Genomic DNA, 16,269 nt, shown 5'->3' with positions numbered 1-16,269 from the left:
AGCCCAGTCCAGTGCCAGTACCTGTACCCACTATTAAGATGACGATAATAGTTTGCCAACTACGCTGGCCTGCGAGGTTACCTGCCCTATGGGTTGCCTAATAATCCCTCTATGAGACTCTGATAACTTTACTACCCTTCCCGGATCAACGACGCGTGGACTATGTTCATAATGGAAATGAAGTATCTATTGATTCGAGACACGTTCGTACGAGCACCCACGGGGATAGAATTATCAACCGGTCTCGACGGCGACGTTGCTCGGCTAGATTCTAATCGATACGAAACTTTCTTTCCTTCGGTTCGGCCAGGAATCGCCACGCAAACTATCTTGACGATCCCCGTCAGTCACGTCACGAACAATCAGATGGTCAACCTGGCACTCAGCAACGGCCAGATGGTCTCCACGACGCTGGCGAATCTTCAGTCCATCGCTCAGAGTACGCTGGGCACACCGACCAACAATGGTGAGTTCACAGGTAGGAAGAATTTCTCACTAAACCCTAATCTTGGATGTTCTTGAAAGTGTTGAGACTTGGGCACATTTTTAAGGGAAAATAGGAAGCATTTGTTTTATGTAATTGAGTTATTTGGAAATAAATACGGTAAAAACTGGATAAGTGCAAGAAAATCGAGACCCAAACATTGCAGTTAGCCAGCCGTGGTTTCTATTCTGTGTTTACATTTGGCTCGAGTCGAGAGTCGAACGTAGGAAAGGAGAGAGAGTGAAAGAGACAGAGGTCCGAGGAACAAAAGCAGTAGGCCGAAACGTATCGGTGAGACAGTAGATTATATTACACTGCTCGCTCGACGAGCGTCAAGGTGGAACCCCTCAGTGGTGGGGATAGTCATCTTGCATTTATCCAGTCAAATAACCAATTACAGTCACTAACTGTCAGACGAATCTATCATTTCGTTTCTATAGAATTGAAACTTATTTTTATTGAATTTATACTTGCACTAAAATTCAATTCAAACGTGTATTTAAATTTTAATTAATTTGAAGCTTAAAGTTAAATTTAAACTTATTTTTGCGACTTCCCAAATTCACAAATCCATGCAGATTTATTTTCCTTAACGTCTGATGCTCAGAATTAATTTATATATTCAGTTCATTCATCAACCTTTGTAACAACTGGAGTTCATTTATTAATTCGATTTAATAAACTTATTTCATGTATCCAAATAAATATTTATTCATTAAATGTATTTATTCGAGCTATACATAATTATGGCTGCTCTTATATCTAATTTTGAACTTGGTTTAACCAAAATAATTGCATGTCTGCTACTATCACATCACGAATAAATTATAATTCTGAAATATAATATCCCAAATAACGTCGTGACGAAAGTGCCCAGGTCTAAACGACCAATCACCGAACCGAGAAAGTCATTCTTCGTTGCCTCTCGTTCCATGTCTCTTCAACACTTCTCGAACGTGTCGCTCTGAAGCGGACAACGTTTCTCTTTTCCATGACGCAGTCCCGACAAGTCCCAATTCAGCATCGAGACTGGGACTGAATCCAGCGGCGCTGCCTCATCTGCTTAGCATCAGTTCGGCCAGCCAGCAGCTTCTGAACGCGATGCAGCCCCAGCAACTGCTTCAGGCCGCACAAGCGGCCCAGGCCGAAGCCGCGCAAGCCGCGCAAGCGGTCCAGGCCGCGCAGCAGGCCTCGCAGCAACCGCTCCTGACGACGTCGCCGCCTCAACAGCACGCCCGTCGACACAACTCCCACATGAATCACTACACGGTACGTTAAACGCTGATTACGCGATGTAATTCACGTCTTTTCCGGTTAAAAATCTATTTACACATATCCGTAACATGTCAGTTCCGTATCCGTACCGTATCGATAACGTCACGAAACGGTGTCGGACGTGTGTGAACATGCCCATTCAAAAACAACACAAGAATATTTAAAATCACTGACACTGATGGAACATTACAGAACTGACACGTTACGGATATGTGTAAATAGACCTTTAATCGCACGAACCCGGGTCACTCGCGAGGACCACCGAGTCCTCATTATGAAATAGAACTCGCGGTAATTCGATTACGACTGGGATATCGACGGTGAGTCCGATTAACCCTTTCAGACTTGAATTATTTTTTTCTCGTTCTAGTGTAATCTAATTTTTAGGGTTAACTTGGACTTTAGCATGGAGAAAATAAAAAAAGAATCCGAATAGTGTTCTGAACAATAAAATCCTGAACGATGATTCGATATTTTTAAATTTTGTGTCCTCAATTGTGGATGCCAGGTCTGAAAGGGTTGATAATAATCATAATCGACGCGATCATTTTTCTCGAAAATACTCGCGTCTCGGTTGGTAAATAATCGTTTCCTGAGCGCACATGTTTCACAGACCTTCGACGGGATCGATCTACACGACATTTTGCTCATTCGCTTCAATTACACGCGAGTCGTAGCTTCATTCGAAACGGGGATACTTTTCCCTGGAGGAATTTTGATTTACCTCCGTTACATCAATAACTAACACTCCACCGGCCAGATATCCTCTCCGACGATTCCCTCTCCCCGGCTCGGTAACAATACGACTACTCGACCCGTGGACGATATACGAGCCACCCCCCCCCCCCCGCGTCCTCCGTTGCCCACCTGGAAGGGCTTAACCAGCGCAAGATCAGCGGAACAACCAGAATAATTCCCGATAGCAAGCAATCTCGTTAAGAAAGTAATCCGCGGCGGCGTTTTCTTCTACTAATTAGACTCTAAAGTGTCTCGAGGGTCCCCCGGGGGTCTCATTATTAAGTGCATAATTGGCGTGGAAGAGGAGCATTGTCGTTCCCGGGTCGAGCTACTAATCCGTAACCGACGACGATGTCTCGAACAGCCGACGGAGAAGCATCACAGGGAGAGGCCCGAGCAATCGTCGCCTTTGAACGAGTCGGTGGTGTCCGCGGCATCGGCGCTGAACAGACTCGCGGCTAGCAACGGGGAGATCAGCATCACGACAACGCACGAACCGAGCAGCACCGGTTTGAAGCAATCGCCTGGCAGCATGCACAGTATGAAGGAGGACGAACACGATCTGCTGAACGACTCGCCTAGTAAGTTCCTTCCGTCTTGTAGTTTGTTGTTTACAGTTGTTGGGGTTGATGGAACATGATGTGGACCTAACAGAGATACCGAGGAGTTGCAGAGACTCTACGTGGAGCTTTAGCGGCATTTTTTCTTGGAGCAATGGGACAGGGTGATCGGCTTGTTAGTAGACAGAATGCAGTGATGGGCAAAACCCTAGGCTTCGAATAAATCTGAAGTTTGCCGACATGAGTCGGCATTTTGAACATTCTACAAAGAAGGAAACGAGACAAACATGTCGTCAAACTTCAGATACATTCGAAGCCTAGGGTTTTGCCCGTCACTGACACAATGGACAACCACAACAATAGCCGACCGTCATTGTAGACTTTATGACGGTGACTTCCGCAGTGAAAGCGGCTGTATGGTTCACCGTCATAAAGTCTACAATGACGGTCGATTATTGTTATGGTTGTCCACTTTGTCTACTAGCAAGAGGATCACCCTGTAGTTCCTACTCTACAACTAAACATTTAATTATATTGCATCGTGTATATATAATTCGCTATTCAATAAGATATGGGAATTATAACAGAATATTAAAATAACATATAATTCTAAATTAAATACGATACCTCGAGTCAGGTGACGTGTGTAGTTCTCATCGTGGACCTAGCGTATACCTAGGCCCGTTCCTTCGACGCCATGCCGCTTGACTCGGTCGGGAATGGCTTATCTATATAATATTAGGCGGAATGTTTTACTTGCGAGAAACGCGGCGCGCGCGGTGTCCCTCTAGCGGCGAGGACAGGCGGTACCACCACTCATAGAACTCCTAATTCGAATTCAACAGGAAAAGACTTCTCTTTAAAATCGCCCCGTTCTTACAAATCCACTTGTATCTAACCAAATACCCCCACTTTCAATTCATCATTCAAAGCACAATAGTTTCACTCATTCCCTTGTAATTATAGAGCATCATTCCCTAAGTAATTGCCTTCGCGGCATCCCGGGCAATCTTGTTTTCCATTAAACGTCCCTTCCTGTCCGCGCCATAATATTATCCATTCTTATTACGTCGTTCCCTCGAATAATATTTCCTTCTTTCGCCGGTCTAGCGTTAAACGGACGGTCAAACCCGATAAATAACCATGTTCGAGGCTCCGTTCGCGTCATGAAGCGCTTAATAGTCTTAATAGGATATTGTACAATACTCGGCTCATTACGGTGTATCAGATCGTTCCTTGCTGCCTTCTGGGAAGCCATAAAGATGCCGACGGCGCACGTAACCTCCAGCCAGCTAGACAATAATTTTAATAATTCGCAATCGTTCCTCGGACGATAGAGTAATCGACGTATCGAGTGTCCAACGATTCGCGATGCGTCACTCGATCGGCCTGCGTCTTTGTTAACCTATCATTCGCGGATTCTTCGGACGCTGAATCGAGAGCTTAGAGTCGGCAGTGCAAACAATAGACAATTTAGAAGGATGGTAAATGGATGTTTTCTTCGTTTAGGGTTTTAACGTCGTAGACTCTTGAGAGAAGGTATCTAGGGACATGTAGAGATATTAATTTGTTATTTATTAGATTCTTCAAGAGCTTAGAGAAGACGAAAGTGGTAGCATGGATTTTTATTGTTTGCTTTAGTTTGGAAGAATGATGGATTGATTGTTTGTTTATTTAGTGTTGTAATAAAATGGGGTCTTAGAGATTTGGGTTTCTAGTAGAAGTATAGACGAGAAATATTCTAGAAGAAGAGATATTTAAATACTGTTTGATATGTCCATTTTGGATCTTTGATCTCCAGATTGAGTTCAAATTATTAGTTTGGTGCATATGAAATATCGTTACTTCCAATGTTTAAAGCATTCATTTTCCGCAATTCTGTCGATAATTATTTGTAATTCATATTAAAAAGGAAAGAATATACTGTAAGACACATACATTAAATACTAAAGATGTTTAGAATAGAAACATTAAAACCTCGTTATCAACAATCATGTATACTAGGAATATTCACTTAATTTTTTTATACGAGTGTAAATTTTGTAAAACGTTTTTGAAAGTTGCTGAAATCATAACGGTAGCATTTGAAGAAGATTATGTGAATGTTAGAACAATTCAACGTTGATTAGCAACATTCAAGACTGGTGATTTTTCATTAGTAAATTACCTTTCTTATCATCACTAAAAAACAGAATTATGTGGAATCTATTTTGATTAAATATACACTATTTTTAAAATACTTAATATAATTAAACATGTACCAACTTAACAACCACAATTTGAGGGAAGTTTTTCACTCATAGACAAAAATCTCCAAAGAATCTTACACTCCGCGATACTCGCAATACCTCTAACCCCTTTAAGGGTTAACTTCAGCCCCTAAAGGTACACGTATGTACTTCATCGAACACGAGATCCCCTCCCGCAAGAATTCGAACGATCCACTCTTCGTCGTCTTACGATCTACGATGTTTGCGCTTCCGGTATGCGATTCGAAAAAATATTCGCGCGTTCCACGAAACAGACTGGTGGAGTGCCTTGAGGTGGATCTCGTTTTTTGTTGGACGGAACGACGGTGCTCGCGTTCGATCGGAAATTAACGATCGCTGAAAGAGCGCGCCGCGGAAGAAGGATTTGCAGTTTATTGCACGCCGCGGAAAGCCGACGAACTGGTCGAGATTGCCGGGGCATGTGGGCACCTCTATTGCGTGCGTGTACATTCGGGGTGACAGATTTACGAGAGAAATCGGTGTAGCTCAAGCTGCTTTAACGAAGCCGCTTGATGTCATTAGGGCAGCTTCTCGCGGGAGCTTCCAAACATTCCGACGAATCGATCCAAACAGTCTAATTCCACGCGGAACACGTCATTCCAATTACTCCGAGATTCGATTCCACGTAGAAGAGTCGCCGAGCATCGGGGAAGTCGATAACTACCTGCTTTGGTTTCTTTGAAACGTTCTAGTTGGTTCGAGAAATGATCCTTGGTGGGATATTGGGTACTCGAACGATTGAAATTTTATTTATTCAAGGGATATGATTTATTCTGGAACGATTACTGGGTTAGATAGTGTAAGAGGGCGCTGCCATTGTTTGGAAGTTGCGTGTGGCGCTCCCTTCTCGTTGCTACGCATTTCGATACGCGAAAAAAAAGTTCCATTATATTTATATTAAATTCAAAGAAAATTATGTTGTGTTTATAACAGTAGTCCAGGCACGAAACTGTTGATAAATTAAACGAACTCCATTTGTGATACATTCAATGAACTCCTTAACCCTGCTAATACATCGACATTTTAATTAATAATTTTAGTTTTTTTTTTACAAGATGATGTACGCGGTTTGTATGCAATTGTGGCGTGCAATAATATGGAAAGGTATACGTAAAGTGTACATAATATATGTTGAAAATGTTTTACTATTATTATAATAATATTGTTACTTCATTCTGCATAGTAGATGTTTATTATATTAGTTTATATCATAAATACATCAAATCCGCAGTTTACTGATAACCGATAATAGTATTGTTGACATCAAATGCCTTGCAAGTTGTCACTAGAAAAATCAAATTCGGGTTAATTTCTCGGGTTAATTTGTTGCCCGTAATTCTTGTTAAAGATTTCGAAATCAGATATAGTCGGGCCCATAAGTACCCACCATATTTATTCAAGAAATTTGTCTAATTTAAATGAATGCTTCATGATTCCAAATAAATTTGTAATTGTAAATATGTATATACATGTGTGAAGTATATTCATGTAGATTTGCAATGACAAACTGATTTGGAAACATGAAGCCTGTCATTTAAATTAAATTTTTTCAATAGATATAGGGAGTAATTATGGGACTGACTGTATCTCCTGGAACAAATATCTCTAGAAATTCCAAATGAAATAATTACTAAGTAATACATATTTACAACACATCATATTAAAATAGTAGCTAGAAATTATTATCTCCTGCAAATCTCGGTACCAAAATTTCCCACCTACACAAAAATCTCCTGAAATAAAATGACCATATCGACCATTGTCCGAGGGTTTCGGAAGTTCGTCGAAAGGCTAATCGAGAACTCTCGAAATTTAAATTGCAGATCAGCCGACCATCAACGAGGCCACGAACAACGTTGTAGACGGCATCAATCTGGAAGAGATTAAAGAGTTCGCGAAGGTGTTCAAGCTGCGCAGACTGTCGCTGGGTCTGACGCAGACCCAGGTGGGCCAGGCCCTGAGCGTGACAGAGGGCCCAGCTTATAGCCAAAGTGCCATATGCAGGTGAGCGTTTACGTGACTCTTGCCGGTATCCATTGTCTAATCTTCCTCACAAAATCAAAACGGACGTCGCTGATAAGAACTCAAGTTGTTGAAGACTACGACAGAGTGCCAGGTCACTGGAAATGGCGTTTCGGGAAAACGTGTACCAATCGTTTCCTCGTTTCCGGCAGCTAAATTACGTATGCTTATCGCGATGGATCTCGAGGAATTTCAATGTTGAAAGATTCGATGTGAACGTCTCTCGAAACGAAGGGCGAGCCCCTCTCGGCTCGAACCGCGACAGTTTTAGCTATCGCGAGTTATCCCCGTTTGTTTGTTCTCTCTCTGTGTTGCACACTTCGTCGATCGTGTTGAGACGCAGCGCTCGTCGGGCACAGATTCTGACGGAACGTTGAACTTTCACGTGACTTGTCCTCCAGACGAGAAGTGTGTAACGCGAATCCGCCACGATGGTTCCTGAACGCGATGGAGACTCGCTCCTAGGAGTGGAATTGCTTTTTTCAAGTTCTGAAAATCGTGCACTTTCTTTAGTGCAGAATGTACGCAAGATTTTAATTCGAAATTTTATACACGCTTTTAGCCCTGTTCTGTGTCAATAATTTCTGGTCTTTTGAGTCAATAGTTCCTGGTCTTTTTAATGTTATTTCATACATAGAAGGGCGTAGAAAGTGTTGCCGTGTACAACGTGATCTTTATTGGTCAAAGATCTCGTTTTAACACGTTCACACCGGCGTGTACCACCGGTGGCTCACCCTCGCGTGTCTTTCAAATGGAGCGTCCCACCGCGCCGCCCCATGGCGAGAAACGCAAAGAGCAGCGCCAACGTGAACGTGTTAATGATACGTAACCTAACCTAATCTATCTACGACTAATGAAATTGTCTCACTTTTCTCTTGTTATCTATGCAAACAAATAAACATGCGAGTTGTGCCGAAGCTGACCTAACCTAGAAACGATAGGTAGCGTTATCAGCATTGCATTGACACCTCTCAAAGATACAAATGTCACAGACCGTTGACTATAACTTCAATTTCACAAATTTCGACTTGAAATTTTGCGCATTGTTGCTCAATGGTCTACAAGACACTGTTGACAAAGAAAAAATGGACTTTTTGGCTCCGGGGAAGAAATCAATTCTCCCCTCGGCACGTTGTGCTTTTCTCTTTTTTCTCGTTTTTCACGTTCTCGTGAAGAACTCGAAGGAACCACCGTGGCAAATTCTGGTGGCAAGATAGAAACGACGTTTCTACATCCTAGAATTCTTATTGTAACGACTAATTTAAGCATTGGTGATTGTTCCCCAGTGCCCTGGCTACCGAGATGTACGCTGCCTCGCAGATTGCCTTTCAGCAGCAAGCTACTACGTACGTTCACCCCTCATAATACTTAATTTCACCTAAGAAGTCTAAAACATTTTCAAAGTCCTCTGGAAGAATAGCAGTTATACCCAAGCATGTGAATCCGAACAGTTTGGTCGTCGTGCGTATCGTCGTCACGAATGCTGCGAGCAGCGGCCCCCCACGGCGATTTTCACGTAACCGTTTACACATTTTTAGATGTCGAACGATAGTTAAAATTATCGTCGTCCTTCGATTCGACAGGATGAGCCTCCTTCTTTCGTATAGCTACGTGTCCTTTATTCTCGTGCAACGTCTGTTGGCCTTTTCATCCCCTTTCGCTAACCCCAGCCGACATTATCGAACCCCCGAATTCGCAATTACTTTTTGGGGCACATTTTTGGGTATAGCTGCAATTACTCTCGCTGATTCCTAACTCCGTTTTTTGGAAATGAGAAAAGGAGCACTTTTTTACGAAAGTTAACGAGCTATTTCTTCGAGCCAGGGCATTGGCAAACTTGGGCATGATGTCGCCAACGCGCGAGAAAAAATAAATAAATAAATAAATACCGAGAAGCATATCGCATGAATTTTTTCGATTGTTCGTCGAGTGTCGGACGTTTATCAGTGTCGATCATCCGTTTTTTTTTGCGCTTGAGCGAGTCGATTTGTCAGACTAGCGCGTTGGCGTCATCATACACGGCATCACCAAAACCTTTCAGCATGCACGCATTGTCAATGTCCTGTTTTTGAGTCAGTGCATGTCTTCTTAGTGCTCCTTTAGTCGAACAAAAATGTAAAGACGTGTCGTCGCCAGATGTTTTGGGCAATTTGATAATTTTTAATGATTTTTTAAATGTTTCGTGTCTCTAGAGTTTAATACCACAGTATTAACGCTAAAATTTAATGATTCAATTAATTCTTTGTTAGTATGATTAACATAATTATCCCAAAATATCGAATGATTTGAAGTTGGACAGTGGGTCTGATTGGTAGAAGCTTTGTGAAATGTTTCATGTATCTAGAGTCGAATAGCACAGTACTAAAACTTATTGATCAAATTAATTTTCTGTTGGTATAATTAACATACTTATCCCCAAAATATCATTTTAAGAAGAATTTTGAAGTACTGTGCGGAAACAAGAAGTTGGACAGTGGGTCTTCTGGATTATGCTATAAAATTCCACAGTGACAATAACATAAAATTTAATTAAATTATACAATGACCAATCAAAGCCACTAGTCAACTTCTCACCTCCGCACTGTACATGAATCAAATCGACCAGTTTTATAATTTGGTGTTAATATTGAATGAAATATTATTGTAACGGCAGTGTCTATAAAGTCTTTACGTGTTTGCTGTAAAATCGTTTCTTTCCTCACGTGTTTGATCCCCCCCCCCCCCCTCACCACGTGAAATCGAAGATCAAGAACCATAACTTGTTGTTGGCTCTAGATTCGAGAAGTTGGACATCACGCCAAAGAGCGCGCAAAAAATAAAACCGGTCCTCGAGACGTGGATGAAAGAAGCTGAAGAAAGGTGAGTCGAATTTTCACTATCTACGAACGAATATTATTATTCTAAATTGTCTACTGAATTTTAGCGCACTCGTAGTAGTTATGAAATCATCGAAGAAAACTCCAGGAGGAAAATTAATGAAACATTTAAGATCATACCTCGTTAACAATGTCAGTGACGAAATATAATTATTCCTTCATAGTTTAACGCAAATTCGACCAAACAATTTATTTCGGTGTTATAGTTGCTTTTTCAAGAATAACAATAATTATTTTCTATATTGATGAAGTTATCGATCAATGATACTTGCAATCATTTTTCATTTATTGATTAATATTATCTGTTCAAGTTACCTTCTTGAGCTTCATAACAAAAACTAGAATATTCACTAGGCACAAGACTGAAGAAATTTGACATTTGCATTTAATCACAAAGAAGGAGTTCAAGTTACCTTCTTGAGCTTCATAACAAAAACTAGAATATTCACTAGACACAAAACAGAAGAAATTTAACATTTCCATTTAATCACAAAGAAGGAGTAATTCCTCATCCCTGACCAATCTTCAATTCATCAAAAATCCTGAATAGAAATAGTAGATGTCAATACTACTCTCAAGTGTCACGCGACGATAGTTTACTTAGTATGCAAGATAGCTCCACCCAGGCATCAACCACGTTTCATTTTGTCACTCTCTATTGAATTCCAAGCGTTCCTAGTAAACGTCACGAAAGAAAACTGTCTTCGGAATCGTCGAAACGCGTCCTCCGCGATGGCGTTACAAACATTTCCCGCGATCATATCCCGCAATCGTCCAACAGGATCTCAAGCGGTGTCCGAGAGCGTGTGAACGCGTGCGTGCTAATTGGTAATTCGCTAATTGAATCCGCCTGATTAATTGCAGATCCGCGTCTAATAAATACGCGGAATGTTAATTAGAATGGGGGAAACCGTTACCGGCGGTCGTGCTCTCGCGCGGCTTACAGGTACCGCCGGTTTCATTCGTGTCGCGAAAGAAGTCGCCTATCGGCTTCCTCTACGAGGTATCGGTTTCGCGTGCACGCACACCAAGGCCTCAATTTTCTTCGAATCAGGGGTATCGGCATCCGTAATTAGCAAACTCAAGCGTTGATTCATTCTTAGGCAGCTGATACTAAACCTGGCGGCGATTTATAGGATGGAGAAACTGTTCTAAATAAATTGACTACTGGAGGTCTTCAACCTCTATTAATTTTTCGGGGAAAAAATCATTTCTCGGTTGGAATGAATTAGTATTCAAAGTGGGCAATAAGTGGTTGAGTACGCTGTGAGATTTCCCCGGGAGAAAATATCGTGAGGTAATCGCATGAGATTTTCTAAGCGAACCATGGTACAGCAGGGTTTCTCAAACTTTATTTGCTCGTAGATCCTCTTGAGTGGAATTCAATATTTACTTAGTGCAATCTGAAACTGTTAATAATTCTAATTTTAACAATTATGATAGAATCAAAATGGTTTGATATAGTTTGGACTTTCTATATGTCATTGCACGAAAATAAGACAAATTATTTATTGTTTACTGTATTATTCACTTATTTAGATCCTCTTGGGTGGAAGTCAATATTTATTTAGTGCAATCTGAAACTGTTAAAAATTGTAATTTTAACAATTCTCATAGAATCAAAATGGTTTGGTGTAGTTTGGACTTGTTATAAGTCATTGCACGAAAATAAGACAAATTATTTATTGTTTACTCTATTATTTACTTATTTAGATCCTCTTGGGTAGAATTCAATATTTATTTAGCGTAATCTGAAACTGTTAAAAATTGTAATTTTAACAATTCTCATAGAATCGTATATATATTGCACAAAAATATGGCAAACATTAATAAATATTTATAAATAACGGTACAATGAATCTCACAAAAATTATTTAACATCAACTCTCATTATTGTTCTTGAAATTCAGGTTAAGACAAGGTATGACAAGAATTTTGAAATAATCCTATCTCTACCTCGAAAGAAGAGGCCCAATTGAATTTACCATGGTCCTCCAGTTTGAGAAACGCTGCGATAGGAGGTTAAATTTATGCAGAAACGAAGTAGCTTGATAGGCCTCCTGTGTTAGGAAGATTTGCTTCAGGTTGTTGTGCTGTGTTGGCGGCTTGTTAGCCTGAAACGGAAATCATTTTGTTTTCCTGGAAAAGCATCTTTGTGGCGAATGTGTGTTAATCAGCGTGATTTGAGAATTTTACACACGAAACTACTTATTGCTCACGGAGGTGTTGAGTACGCAATTTAAAAATAAACGTACAACAACGTTAAATAAATAATGCTACTCAAATACCTAATTCGTTCAAACTGGTTCAAACTCTACATGAAATAAATTCGTATAGAGTTTGAATTCATCACCTAAAGTTTAGATTCTAAACGTTTATGAATTATGATTATTTAAGCGAGTGGGAATTATGCAATTAGAGGCGAAGAAATAAACAAATTAGCTATAAAATCAATCAGCTAATTTTAATGAATCCTAAATTTCTAACACTTCGCAATAAATTACATTCGCAACAATTAACACTTGCACAAGATTCCAGCAATGCTATATTCCACAAATTATTGCTTGATTAGATTCCTTGGCGACTTTCTCAGAATAAAATGACCCACGCAAACAGGATTCGATGAAAAATGTTAAATCATATATCATAGATGATAAATTCTACAAAAAGACAGCCAACTCTAAGAACAGACTTTCTAACGAGGAATTTAAAAATTCACCGTTTCTTGCAGCATACGTTAATAAGTGAATAATTTCCCAGCCATTAAATACGACATTTCAGTTGTATAATGCAGAAAAATCCACAGGAATCCAGGAAATACTTAATATCACTCTTTTTTTTTTAACTCTTAGGCTATACTTTCTTACAAGTTTAATTTTCTTTTCGTTTTACGCAATTTGCACGCGAAACGCTCCATAATGAGCCATTTTCTCTGTGCGTTTATCCCGTTGGCTAGCGAATAATTAAGTATTCAGATTTCTATTTACCTCTAAATTCTCCTTGGAATCTAAGTTCAATTTTCCTTCCTTTCTACGTAATTTATAGAACCGCGCGATTTATTTTTTCCAGAAGGAGAAAATTCCTAGAACCTAACTGTTCATTTTCTCTGAGTGTAAACGTTTAACTCACTGTCGAGCGAATAATTAAATATTCAGATTTATATATCACATTAAACACTCCAGCTTTGATTATCTTTTCTTTCCATGCAATTTGCAGAACCTAACGGTTTATTTCCTCTGAAAGGAGCGTAAATCTATCTTTATCGCGTTTACTGGTGTTTCAATTTATATTTGACCTCCTCCAAATCCAGGTTCAATTTCTTCCCATGTACGTAAGTTGCTTAGAACCTGGTCAGTTATTCCCTCCGGAAAAGGACCAGTGTAAATTTGTGTTTATCGCGCTTCCACGCTGATTAATTATGTATTCAGATTTATACCGTTACCGGTAAACGATATACCTTTAATTGGTATCGCGATCTAAGTGCGACTATCGCGTGAATTTTACGAGCCGCTGATGTCTAACACGGTTTATGGTTTCGATTTCACCAGTGACGGGCGTTTTATTGCCGGCAAAAGCGCGGAAAGTATATAACTATGTATGGAAAAAACATATAGGGTACCGTATCGACGTACGCAGCATGTATCCCGACCGTGAACCGGATGATTCGATGACAGGAGCACGCGGTCATTTCTCTTTCCGCGGCCGAGCCGGCAACAATGACCCATTCCGCATTCCCGCGGCGCAGCATCAACAGATTTTCCCAAAACGAACAAAATGATTTGTTGACTGTACATTAACACCTTCGCTCCGGCACCGGCGCGTCATCCAGCCAATATTATTGCTCGAAACGATCCCGTTTAAATGATTCGTTCCTTGATAACGCTATCGGCTCGATGGAAAGGGAAAGTTTTCATGATTTAACTACGTTTTTTGACGTTGAATTTTTAGGCGTTGGAGAAATATTTCTGTCGATTAGGGGAAGCTTTGAGGAATTAATATAGAATCGTAGCAGGTTTCTGGAATAAATTGTTGGATACTTTTGGTGGTTTACTGGGAATTAGAGTGTTTAGGGATTTTTCTTAGATTTCTGATACCATGTTTAATTTATTTACCACCAACTACGAAACGTCTCGCAGTTCATATTGATTGCAATTACTCAACTTTATAGCCTTTCGAGTCGCGAATTATTGCAAAAGAAGATCGTAAATTTTCTTTTTGAAACGTTAAATTTGACATCACTTTTTATTATCAAAATATTAACCTAGATTACATGCCTTTATTAAAACTAAGTTCCCAAGGCAAAACGCTTAAAATTTGTCTAGCAGTGAATGGGTTAAATTTCATGTGCTTCTAATAAGAAAACAAAATGATTTAGTTACATGCATCTGAAAATATTGAAAAGTTTGAAGAATTACTACACACTGAGAGTTTTTTAATTTAATTTTGTATGTACACTTTCCTGTGTAACACACGTGATCGTTTTACCTCGGTTAGTAAGTTTCATTTTATTTTGTGTACACGATTTCATGTAGTTGCTTCCCGTTAGAACTTTCATTATGCATCTATTACACTGTGGCGATAACTCCTGTCCTCGCCGCTAGAGTGACACCGCGCGTTTCGCGTTTCTCACAAGAGATCGATCCCACCTAAGGGACCTCATATATAAGCCATTCTCAACCGATCTCAAACATCCCGGCGTCTACACGGGCCTGCTAGGTAGTCTTATTAACGAATTCTACTGGCAGGTCCATGGACGAATCCTTTCCATTCCTTACTATTTCCATTTTACAAATATTTATTTGTAAAATAGTCCTGGAAAGAAGTCTCTCTCAATTATTGTTCATAAATAAACCAATAAATTGAACAGTCAACAGTGTCGGGAATTGGTAGTGTTGACCGAGTGACAATTACAAAGGGAATTGCTATGACCCTTCGACCTATACCGTGACAGAATAGTACTCAAAAGTAGAAAGTGACACGCATACATAGACACACAGAGTAGAATGCAGAACAAAGTAGATACAGATCGAACCAATACCCTGGCCACTAAAATTCAGGAGCAGGGAGAAACAAATAAATACAGATCCAGAGTATAAAACATAGAAACAATGGGATTGGGTCCCATGGAGGGACAGGTAGAATCACGAAGGAAGAAATAGACAGAGAGACAAATGGACGAAGGAGGAGACAGATGGAGGCCAGAACAGTGGCGGAGTCCGAAAGAGAAACGCTCGAATATTATCGTTTACGTGGTAACGCGTGGGTGTGAGAGTAAAAGTAAGAAGAGGAGGCTTCCACTGGGAGGCGAAGAAACGAAGGAATCGTGGGGAACGGCGAGGCGATGTCGGGTGCGCCAATGGGTGGGGGATCGAGGGGTGGGGGACGGGCAGGCAGGAGGGGTACATCAGAAACCTGATTTTAATTAGTCCACAGTTTAATTACTCGGCAGATAAATCGTGCACGTGCACCGCATAAACTAGCCGCTTTCATTTTTCCCGGACGCGGCCGGCACGGTCGCGCTTAGCTCTACGCCGCGAGAATGCGGGATGGGTCATTGTTGCTGGCTCCGCTCGTGGAAAGAGAAATGACCGCGCTTAACCGTCATCGAGTCGCTCGGATAATAGTTAGTCGGTTTACGCGACTGCCGCGTCGGCTCGCAATCCTTCCACGTCGGGGCTTCCCCTTCGGGGGTACGTTTCTTTGAATTCGCCACGGAATTTTTACCAGATAACACGGCGGGCGATTGATCAGGAGTCATTCTTGACACTGTATATACAGTCAGTCAGTTATAAATATTCATACCCTCTATTCAAGAAGTTTGCCTAAATAAATAATAGGCTCGATGTTTTCAAATGAATGTTTCGTTATAAATATTCACACGGATAAACTTTACATTTGTATATATGTAATGAAAAATTTATTTTGAAAGGAGTCATTCTTGACACTGTATATACAGTCAGTCAGTTATAAATATTCATACCCTCTATTCAAGAAGTTTGTCTAAATAAATAATAGGCTCGATGTTTTCAAATGAATGTTTCGTT

General features: G+C 40.4%; 1 protein-coding gene across 9 annotated transcripts in view; it reads left to right on the top strand.

Annotated features, from left to right (window-relative positions):
• The window catches only part of LOC128878469 (POU domain, class 6, transcription factor 1), a 280,305-nt gene that overhangs the window by 249,406 nt on the left and 14,630 nt on the right, over nt 1-16,269 (top strand). For 3 of the 9 annotated variants that reach the window (XM_054126698.1, XM_054126693.1, XM_054126691.1), the window contains 6 exons: nt 311-478; nt 1,455-1,753; nt 2,862-3,078; nt 7,151-7,331; nt 8,636-8,695; nt 10,125-10,208. In XM_054126698.1, coding sequence (XP_053982673.1) covers nt 311-478; nt 1,455-1,753; nt 2,862-3,078; nt 7,151-7,331; nt 8,636-8,695; nt 10,125-10,208 — 1,009 coding nt within the window. The remainder of the gene's footprint in view (nt 1-310; nt 479-1,454; nt 1,754-2,861; nt 3,079-7,150; nt 7,332-8,635; nt 8,696-10,124; nt 10,209-16,269) is intronic. The other 6 variants (XM_054126696.1, XM_054126694.1, XM_054126699.1 and 3 more) reach the window with 4 other exon arrangements.

Source organism: Hylaeus volcanicus, chromosome 6, assembly GCF_026283585.1.
Source record: "Hylaeus volcanicus isolate JK05 chromosome 6, UHH_iyHylVolc1.0_haploid, whole genome shotgun sequence".
Lineage (NCBI taxonomy): Eukaryota > Metazoa > Arthropoda > Insecta > Hymenoptera > Colletidae > Hylaeus > Hylaeus volcanicus.
Note: the sequence above shows the minus strand (reverse complement) of the source record. Positions and strands in the feature narration are given on the sequence as shown.